Genomic DNA, 11,512 nt, shown 5'->3' on the forward strand with positions numbered 1-11,512 from the left:
GTGTAGGGAGCAAAACTGAAGAGCTCAGCACCAGAAAAGTAGAAGTAGGAGGAAAGAGAGATGAGCAGAAAACAGGAAACAGTTTTCATGAGGGTAATATATTGTGGAAATGAGCTCTGAGAACAGATAAGCTTGGATGGCACATTCAATTCATTCCCACAGCTTAGATATAAGCACGACTCAGAAATAAACTGAGGAGGATGAATGTTCATTGTGATCATTTGCAAACAAGAACACCCATCTTCTAAGTCTTCCCATTGCACAGGTTTATAAAGAGAAAGGCAGGTCTCCAGGAGAGGAGCAAGTTGCACATATACATAAGGCAAAAAGGAAGGCCAAGGGGAGTGATTTAGTATCATCCACACCAACACATCCACCTGCCTCACCCTCAGCTACACCTTTACTTTTCCCTGAGTTAACTGACAGCACTGTTGACATGCATGATCACTCTGCTGGCCAGCCTGTCGTGTCTGCTCACGTATGTCTGCATCTTGCAGCTCTCACAGCAAAACCTTGCCACCCAGCCTCCAACACAGACACCTCTGAAGCAACTGTCATCAACTTTCTCCTTGGTGACTGCTTCCTACTGCTCCTACTGCTTCCTACAAAACCTTCTGTGTTTCACAGGTTAGTGCAAGACAGGAGGTAACATCTCTCCCCTTGGTAATACTCTCAAAAAAAAAAGGGGAAAGTAACACAGAATAAAATGCCACAAATTTATTGTATCCTTAATGTTAAAAAAACACTGAAGTAATATCAGAACAAATGAATTCAGGACTGAAAAAGTTAAGTCAAGGGAATAAGTTATTGTTCATTTTTGGCTGAGAGACACAAACAAAAGCACCTGCTAAACATTATCTAAGGCTACAAGCAAATCCTATAGATGAGACACAGGCACTGTGTGGTTTCAAGGATTAGTCATGAATTAGAAAACTCTTCCTCACGGGTGACCAGTTTCAAACCAGCCTGTCTTGACAGTGGTAAGGAGAGTGGAGGTGGAACCAGCCTGTCCCTCCACAGGCTGGTCCCACCATGGGTGGCTGGAGCACATGCTCTGCTCCTGCAGGGCCCAGCCTGTGAGGACTTCAGCTCACACAGCCCAGGGACCAGCTCAGCTCCCCGTGGAGGGATGGCTTTGGAGTACAGACACTGCACAGTCACTGCTCACAGCCCTCATTTCCAGCCTCAACAAGAAGATTGCCCACTTCTGGTTCTTCTGAAGTTGATGGGGTTTATTTCAGTTCTTGGTGATTAATGGCTATTTTTTCCTTCCTAAAACAATCCTAGCCAAGGCAACATTGAGCAGGAATTCTGTTCAGGAGGCTCAGAAGTGCTCTCAGCTCATTTACAGTTATGAAGTATTCCACCATTCCTAAGATACACTTGAGTATTTAGATATTATCATCTCTAGTAAATCAAGAAGGTAAAATTAACTGCAACAAAACCTTTTCTGAACAGTTATAAGAAAGATACAATCTCATTATCTTTCAAATTTTATAAAACAAGTATTATTAAATATTGCAAACTTGTTAGAAGATTTCAGGGGCCTGTGAATTCCTACTGTACCTTCAAGGATGCAATCATTCATCTGAGAATAATAAAAAAAGAATATTAACTTATAAAGCTATGGGGCAAACAGACTACAAGCTCCAAGCCAAAACCATGGTGCATCCGTTTCCAGTAGTAACTGAACAGATATTATGCTTTGTGATATAAAAAGCAATTCTACAGCATTTTGGGGTGAAAAAGATTAAATATAAACACATCAAAAATAAAAATTGACTGAAGGGATAACCTTAGAGTGGGCACTGCCAATAAATGAAGCATTACTTCTCTCATTCAATCATAGAATCACAGACTGGTCTGGGTTGGAAGGGACCCTAAAGATCATTTGGTCCCAACCTCCCTGCACAGGCAGGGACACCTCCCACCAGACCAGGTTGCTCCAAGCCCCATCCAACCTGGCCTTCAATACTTCCAGGGATGGGGCACCCACAGCTTCTCTGGGCAACCTGGGCCAGTGTCTCAGCACCCTCACAACAAAGAATTTCTTCCTAACACCTAAAAAAGTTTTCCAGAAACTGTTAGGAAAAGTTATTTTCCAGTTCTCAGTAGTGACCCCCTATAACCTCAGTGAACCAGTGGTTTGTATCACATCACTACAGTGCTCACAACCAAATATACCAAGGAAAATATCATGTTTACATTTTTTAATTAAAAAAATAATTTACCCCAGTAGCACAACTAACACAGCAACTCTCAGTCTTACATCATTTGATAGGAATTAGGCAGAGCACTGCAGAGAAATAGAACAAGAAACCCAACATTATGCAGTCCCCTATCTGAAAGCAGACACTCCAGGCAAAAACTCTCCTCTCTTATCCTCTCCATTGATCTCCATCACTTGGTCCCTAAAGGTCCCAGGCAACAAGGTTCCATTAAGATCAGTGGGAGCTCCCAAAATGAGAACAGCAACAGACACCACCAAAAATAGCCAGGCAGCTATGCAGCCCTAGCACAACTCCCTACAAAAAAAACTTACCAGTCAGATTTTAATAGCCTGTCATTCTCCTTGATATAAAGACTATCTGCTACCTTCTGGCTCCATTACACAATGATTCATCAAACACTGCCTGGCATGGCAGAGGTGACCTAAGAGCACATGCTTGTAATAAGCAGAATCCTACTGATAACCACTGATACAGCATTTGAAGTCCTTTGAATCCTTGCAAATAGCTGCCTAGAGTCTAGCACATAACACCCCTTTCCATCCACTTTCCAAAAACATTCATCTGAGAAAAGTAATTTCTGCAGTTGACTGGAAACAAGAACTTTGGAGCATTCTCATGTTACCATACTAACCACCACAGACCAACAAGAGCATTTTGTTAGACTGTGGCTCCTTCTTCAGCTCTCAAGAAATGAGGAGAGATCAGAATAGCACGTTTCCATGTCAAAGGCCCCAAAGTGCATTATAAAGAACATAAGAAAAATAAAGTAAAACTAACAGCTTACTCCTTGGTGGAACACTGCCAACTCTGAGGTGAAACACAACTGCTATAAAATAACATGCTGCAACACTAGTGAGAAGTTTGAAGAGCAACCAGAAAGGAACACCATGTCCAGTTGAAACTCAGTCTGGATTTTGATCATAGGAATGTCTAATAAATCAGCACTGCAGGAATTTTCTACAATGTCTAATGGCACTCCATTAGTCAATTTGCAGAAATAATAAAAGCACAGTGACTTCTCAGGCCATTATTTTATGGACCATGTAGTGGTCTATTACTGAGATGACTATTGCTAGATGTAAAAAATTTACAAAAGGCACTCAAAATGGTCCAGCTACTTGAGGATTAGATTTGTGCTCCCTCACAAGCAAAGCCCTCTAAACTACCAGTTCACATGTCACAACATCTCATCTCTTCAGTGGACTCAAAGCTACAAATTTGGAAAGCCTACAGTAAGAACATCCATGCAGAGTCAACCCAAAAACTGTACCTGCTCGTGAGTCTACTGCCTCTGACCAGCAGCAGAGGCTCAGAAAAAGACTCTTAAGACACAGCGATGATTAGAGGAACCCTCGTGAGTGCTGGACATCTCCTTCCAAAGGAGCCAGAACCAGTATGCTTGCAAACTTTCTTAGACCAACCATGCTGCAAACCCTGGAACTAAACTGTATCCACAGTAAGTGTGGCAACTTTCTTGGAGATCAGCTGGCCTGGTCTTCATAATAAGAGAAGAAAATCCAGGTTTAACCATATTCTGGCAGACTACATTATCAGTAGTAATGCAGAACTGGCTCAAGTTCACCTTTTCAAGACACATAATGACTACACTCTACTTCACACAAATAAGAGACATTTTGTGTATACTTAGTTTTGACCTTGGATTTAGGAAATAACTGTGATGTTTAGGGGTACACAAGAAAAACTAATGTGTTCAGAGAACAGAGATGGAAGGGAATTTGATGCATAACACAGCACTTGAAAACACAAGTGCAAGGATAGAAATAAGAGATGGTTTACAGAGCATAAAAACTGTAGTGGGAGGTGAAGAGCAAGAGCAGAGAGAAAAGGTTCCAGTGAAATTATGCAGTGATGTAAAGGGAGAAAAATACTTTAAGTAAAAGGAGATGCACTAAAGATGAGAACACTGGGTAGCACATTGGCATTAACATAGTGAGCAGTATTTCAAACAGGCTGTAGGGGAGCAATCAGGATGTAACAGAACAAGTGGCTGCATACGAGCCAGGAATGTGTGCCTACAGTCATCCTGAGCTGTGGAAATTTGAGGGATGCTGCCCAAACACTGGTTCTGCATGTCCCTAGCACAACAATGAGAGATAGCTACACTACTTCTCCATAACACCACCACAATGGACTCCAAACACTTCACACATCCCTCCCTGAAAGTCATCACTGGACACACACAGTATGGAAGAAAGCTACAGCACAAGTAATACTGAACAAGCTCTAGATTAATTGTGACTGATAAAATTCTCATAGAAAACTTCCATCTTCCACAAGCCTATGATCTCACTCCTTCACATGTGTCTCATTCCAAGTCTTCTCTACTTACTTCATTCTTACTGCTGTGGTATAATAGCATTTTGAGAACCACCTCCCAAAAATTACTTGAAAACAGAAGCTGAGCAGGGTATTTTATGGAAAATACTTGCTGACACATTCTCCATTCCCAGTCTGGTTGTGCACCAGCTGAATCACTCTACAATTTCTGCAACCAGACCTGTAACTAGAAGGTATATTCCTCGTGGATGAATTGAAGCTGGTCAAGAGTTGATAAGGCTCAATTGAAAGTATGGGACACACTCGCTGTGAACACTATGAACACTTGCAAAGTTCAGACAAAACACATTCAAACATTAACTAATGGGATATGAGCCCAAACCAGAGCAAAGAGGTCACAGGAACTGACCTGTTTTACACAGCTATGCTCAGTGCACTGACCTGGAACAGCCTTTAATTAGGCATTTCCATACTCTTAAAGCAAACATAGAAATAGTGCTCTTTCACATAAATAAGAGATTTGCAAATAAGTTTCCCAAACAAAACACAGCAGAATAAAAAACCTTGAATCCATGAGGTGTTTACAGAGAAATTATTCATACATGCCTTTCAAATACAGCATGGAGCCTAACACACCTGAGGCATTGGCTTCTCTGTGCTTTGGGCTTTCCTAAAAAAGCAGAAACTATAGTAAAAAAAACACATTTGGAATCACTTCACTTCAGCCACCATGTTACAGTGATGTCCTGTACAAGCTCCCACAACTTGCTGTACTCTGACTGCTGAGTATGACTAAACTAACATACAGAAAGTCTTATTCGTGGGAGGCTTCTCACAGGGGAATGAAGACAAATACGAAGATGCAGGAACGGGATCTAAGCAAACAGCACAGGCACACTCAAACACCCAGCTCAAACAGTAACAGCACATTCTGACCTGTTTCAAGGGAAGACCTAATTCCTATAATGGATTAACTCCTCCACCCTCCAAGTCATTTTACCTGCCATCTCCCAGGCTGATTCTCACCAAATACTTACAAATGTGTGAATCTGTGGCCTTCAACTGATACTAACAATGCTCCCTAGCTGGCAAGAAGACTGTCACTGTCTCTGCATGACCTGCAGTCTCTCTGTCTGCAGGATTAAAAAATAATAATCTTATCTCCAGAGAGTAATTCTAAAGCTGAATAAATTACCAACCTGTCTTTCTGTCATGTACAAAGGCTACCTGTATTTATTTCCCTGGTAATGCTAGACAGAGGCAATGTGTTACATTATTATAAACCAGTTTACTAACCCATAATAGTCAAAGAAAGCAAAGTCTGGCATCGTGGTGAACACAGAGTGTTACAGATTGCACCATCCATAATCCAACTTAGGCAGGAGCAGAAAGGGCTGAAGCCATCAGCCTTCAAAGTAGCAACTATTTGGTTGCATGAATCCTGCAACACAGCTACTGAGGTGGACAGCAGTGGAAAAATTAAGTGTGGCTGGGCTTCTGGAAGATACCCAGATTCAGCACAATCTCCATCAGCAGAAATTCTGAAGAGTTGGCAATAAAATGAAGCAACCCTGAGGGAACACAGTGCCTGCTCTTCCATGTACTGGAATCTCCACTGAGCCCCATCAGGGACCCACCTCTGGCTACAGACAGAGGCAAAGAATTAGGTTACTAAGCTGCAGGTGAAACCTGCCAGAAGAGATCACAAAACCAAAACAATGTTTTCCCAAGAAAGCTAACAACAGCAGAAGTCACCACTTCTTATCAGAGTCCTACTGGACTAACTGCCCCAGAGACCCAAGTCCTCTCTCCTTTTACCAGGTAAAAGTGATCACTGCACACACTTCTTCACAGTACATTTTTCACCAGTCTGGATTGGTCAATTTCTGGAAAATTAAGTGCATTCAGTCCCTATCCCTTCTTTTGTCACAGCAAATAAAGACACCAACATGGGGTTTAGACACGAAGCACCATTTTACAGAGACCAGTTAGTCAAACACAGTTGCAGTGAGTCCAAAAACAGTTAGCTAGCAAGTAATACCTGATGGAATGAAGAAGGTATAGCCTTGTTTCAGCTCAATTCTTTGGCATCGTTCCACCCTGTCTCCCAGAAAGATATCACTTTGCTTTCCTGAAAGAACCCATTCTTCATAAAGTTCTAGATTCTGCAGAGTAGGCGGAATCAGCCAGAAGATCTAAAAATAAAACAAAGATTTAACTATTACCAGCAGTCAACAAAAATAAATAGCTGAGAGATTCTACCAAGGTTCTATCATGTGTTAGACAAATGAACACATAAAACCACGCCTATTTTCTGCATAAAACACATTTTCCAGATGTTGTATCCAGAGGCACACGGGAGACAGCAGTAGCAATTAGTCCATGTGCTGGAAGTTCTGTGTGCCAAGATAACTGAGTTGTCATCTCTCTACCATGAAACATCTTCTTCAGAACACGTTTGCCGTTGCCTTTCAGTAGGAAACAGTGTGTTGGTATAATACAACTTCACTGGAATACACAGAACAGCCTCTGTACCACACAGATGTTCAATCTGCCGTTTATTTCAGCTCCCACCATACACTCTCTATATTAGAACTGGGAAAGCAACACAGTAAAGATGCTTCTGTATCCCATAATATTTCAGCTCCAGCACAGTGTGCATGTGCACACTAAGGGAACATGGAATCTCTAAAAGGAAACAGAAGCTCTAGCTACAGAAGGAGACTTGTGAGGGCACTGTGACCCAACAAGGATACACAGTCAGATACTCACTGTAAGGCACTTCTACCCTGCAGAACAGCAAGTCTAAAAGCACCAGCAAACAACACATTTGTTACTTTAAGTAAATAACTCATTTGATTGATAAAGGTGAATGGTGTCCTTCTAGCCCAGCAATCTCCAGGTACATCAAAGCCAGCTGAAATAGGCTGATCACTCCTCAAAAAAAAAATAAATAATAAAGAAAAATAAAACAATATCCCCACCCTCCCTGTAAGAGGCATAGAGAAATAAAAACAAGTATCAAACAAGGTTCACCTACCTTCCCACCACGGAAAACATGATACCACACTGAAGTGCCACCAAAATCAATATGAAAATCAGTGAAGCATCCTTTCACACTCATCAAACAGTACCTGTAAGAAGAGAGAAGGATAAATAAAACCAAACAGTCTGAAAGAGTATTTTTCACACCTTAATTTGCAGAGGTTAACTGCATGTGTGATAAGTTCCTGCATTTATAGTCCTGGGATTTGTCTCATGAAGTAACTGTAACTAGGTTTCTGCTGAAAAATGCATATCTCCACGTTTGAGTTTGCCATTCATACAATTAGAACAAAAGCCTTCAGAGTTAAGGAATGGAAAAAACATTAAAAGTTACACTGTCCAGAAATATTTCTGATGCCACTGCCAGTCCCCAGGCGATGTTTAATGCTCTCCTTTACCACTTGAGAGACATAATGTTCACTAAAAGTTGTACACAAATTACTTCAAAAGTTTTGAAAAATCTAATTCGCTTATAAATCCTCCCTGAATGTTCTTTACCTACTTGCCACTAATGCCATTTTTGCAAGAATTTGGGGACAGAAATCTCATTTGGCAAATTAACTCCTTTTTGTTCACATTTCTAAGCATTTCCGCATCCAAACACATAAAGGAACCAGCTGGCAGCATCACCAAGTATCAAACCCTCTATTTCTACGCTGTCTTGATTCAAGGTTTTCAAAGCAGTTCAAAGTCAGCATTGCTGGAAAGAGACACAAGAGCTCTCATCTCACTGCATGAATCTCAAACCTCCAACCACCATCTGTAACCAATGGCCGAATTACAGCCACCCTCCTCACTACAGGCACCTTTGCGAACGCAGGAAACACACACCACTTAACCCACTAACCTCTTTTCCTTGTTCCGGTCTCCGTTTCATGGCCTTTTTTTTTTTTTAGATTTTTTTTTCTTTGCTGCCCTCCACCAACCCCCCCCCTTTTTTTTTTTTTCTCTCTTTTTTGGAGGAGGAGGAGTGTTATGGAAACAGTACCAGAATGGGATTGGTAAAAAAAAGATCTAAAATGAAGAAATCAGGTTTCATTGAACAGTGTCTCTCATCACATTCAGGTAGGGAGAATCTCAGCAGTATGCAGACGGCGTGCAAAAGTCCCTCTAGATGATAGGCTGGAAAGGACCTTACCATGTGTCTGCAGAAGGCTGGCAAATCAGAGAGACTATAGGTACATAAGAGCCCGCTGCCTAGCAACCACATCCTGAGCCGGAGTTGACAGAATGAGACGCAATGCTGTCATGAAGACAGTCAATTTGTGGGCTTCAAAAAAGGTCCTGCGCCTTCATCTCACAATTAAAACCTCTCCTTCTGCAATTACATGTCTCTCCTCTTGCACACTCTTTTTTAAAATTATTTTTATTTATTTTTTTTTTTTTATCCTTCAGAAGCAGGAAGAGAGCTTTTTCTGCCCCTGGGGTATTTCAGATGCTTCAAAAATCACAGCTAGCCAAGAAGCTGTCTAGACTCTCAATATGCTCCCTTTCAAAATATGAGTCCTTCCCTCCCAAATACATTTTTTTTTTTTATAATTATTTCTCCTTTTATGTTTTATCTACCAAGACATTGTTGATTACAAGTCAAATACAATTTAAAAACAATAAAAGAAGCCCAGAAAGGAAGTTGCTTTTCCTCCAGCCAAACTGCAAAAAGGCACAGATTGAATAATTGCTCATAAAACAAAACAAAAACCCCAACATGGAAATTCTCCGTTTGTGGGCAGTGTTGAGAAGCAGAGGTTCATGCTGTTTTAAAGTAAAAAAACTCAAATCTTTAAGGAATCAATTATTTGCAGTCTCCAAAGAGGTCAGATGTAAAACACATCACACCAACAAAAATTATCTAAGGCAGGGCTACCTACTCACATTAAGATATTCTTAAAGAGCATAAACAGCCTAAGCATCAGCTAGTTTTATTTATTCCTCAGAAATCAATAATCTAAACTCAAAGCTGTCGATCTGTTTGCATTCAGAGAGAAAATAACAGGATTGAATTATCTGTTAAACCAAAGTGCTTAAAATTCAGTTTGGTGAGAAAACACCAGGGCAGATACAACTGTAAACATGCAACTCTTTTTCCTCATTTTTCCCCATTCTCCCTCTGTTTTCTTGAAACTCCTGGAAACACAACAACTTCCTTTCCAATAAAGGTGGTGTTAGTCAAAGAGCTACACATGGTGATTTATAAAAACCTACAAAGCATGTGGGAAGAAAAAAAACAAACCACGGATTTTCTTTCCATCCACAAACCAGCCATTCCATGTTTCATTTCTGCTGTTAATCTTACAGGGCCGCTTTTGTCCAAGCCAAAGAGCTACCAAAAAAGCTCAGGAGCCTGGAAAAAAAGCCATCTTCCGCCATATAGCAATCTCCCTTGTTGCCAGAGCCTGGCACAATGCCTTTGCATTGACCTCTACAGCTTCCTCTTCCAATGTACACCGCAGTCACATGGTCCCAGCACAGCTCCATGCCACAGCTAATCTTACACACCGCTCAGCTCCAACCTCAGCAAGCAGCTTCTCATCACTAACAGCTGCTAATTCGGGAACAACTCAACTTTTCAGGTTTTTCTATTTATTTATTACAAAAGGATAATCACTAAAAAAGCGCCGTATCTCAGTATCCATGTTGAAATAAAGCTTGAAACTACATCCCACTGCGTGCTCTGGTCGCAGCTCTCTGCCTTGAAGCAGTCTGGGCCAGAGCAGGTAAAGTGGGGTGCAGGAACACAACCCCAAGCAGGGCATGGAGAAATGATCTGACCAGAGTAACACCCTGAAAAAAAACAGGCAATGCAAAAGATGCCCCAACTTTAGTATTTTTTTCACAACTGCTACCACATCCAATCCCTGCACACTCCACTCCATCTCCCTGCACAGCCTCAGTTAGGGCTTTAAAACATGCAGCTGCTTGTAATCTGTTGTGGGGGAGCTTCCCTTCCCCACTGAAGAGTTTGTTTTATGCCCTCCACAAGCCTGAAATCGTTCCAGTTCATGTATTGTTATTTTGGAGAAAGGATTTGTGGCATGGGGCAAAGGGGAACTTTCAAAAAATCTGGGAAAATCTGTTAAGAGAAATGATGCGAAGAAATATGGAGTAACCTGCAAACTCACAGGGAAGAACAAGCACAGAGATTCCCCCCCCCCCCCCCCCCCAAATGGGAGTGAGATGATACAAATTAAGCTAAACCACTAAGCAAACAGAGCTGGGCACACAGAAACGACACGGAGGCTCCATAAGGCAGCGCGGATCCCACACTCCCACAAACCCACAATGCACTCGCCACGCAGAGCTACAAACCCGCAAGCAAAGAGAGAAAACAAAGACAGCGACAGACACGGCGGGATGCGAAGGCGCACGGGCAGGGGAAGGCAGAGGCACAACGTACATGCACATGAACTCGGGGAGACGCGAGCAGAGGCAGCATTACCCTGAGCTTAGCTCCTTTTCTCTCGCAATAGGCACAGCGCACCATACGGCTCTATTCCCTCTGGCATTGCAAGGGCTCCCCTGCCACTGAGCTCAGCCCATAAACCACTCCCAAACCCCAGCAGAGGCTTCTGTTTTTTGTTCGGGCCAATGAGAAAAGTATAGCTCACTCTTCCTTCCTCCCAGGAGCAGCGCCGGCTGGTTGAAATCCCTAAGCCTGAAACCGAATACCACAAACCCATGAGCCAACTGCAAGTGCCAAAGCGGGGAGAAGGAGCAGGCCCAGCTCTGCGCGTTCGCTGCCTGGCTCTCTTCTCTCTCCCGGGCGGGATTGCTGCTCCCGGGCATCCGAGGAGGGAGGCTGCGGCGGTCCCCGGCGGCATCCCGGGGGGGTCCCCTTCTCCCGGGCCTCGCCTCACAGCATCTGGAAGCGGGAGCTGGAAGGACGCAGCGGGAAACAATAGCTACCTTCGGGCGACTCCTCAACGCTAACGGCCTGACCC

The 11,512-nt window shown here is 42.6% G+C and overlaps 1 protein-coding gene across 1 annotated transcript in view; it reads right to left on the reverse strand.

Moving 5' to 3' along the window:
* The window catches only part of KDM2B (lysine (K)-specific demethylase 2B), a 112,113-nt gene that overhangs the window by 63,054 nt on the left and 37,547 nt on the right, over window positions 1–11,512 (reverse strand). The window contains exons 7-8 of the mRNA XM_009998406.1: window positions 7,570–7,663; window positions 6,571–6,724 (exon numbers count right to left, since the gene is read on the reverse strand). Of these exons, the coding sequence (XP_009996708.1) occupies window positions 6,571–6,724; window positions 7,570–7,663 (248 nt within the window). The remainder of the gene's footprint in view (window positions 1–6,570; window positions 6,725–7,569; window positions 7,664–11,512) is intronic.

The sequence above is a fragment of the Chaetura pelagica genome, unplaced genomic scaffold, assembly GCF_000747805.2.
Source record: "Chaetura pelagica isolate M959 unplaced genomic scaffold, ChaPel_1.0 scaffold585, whole genome shotgun sequence".
Classification (NCBI taxonomy): Eukaryota; Metazoa; Chordata; class Aves; order Apodiformes; family Apodidae; genus Chaetura; species Chaetura pelagica.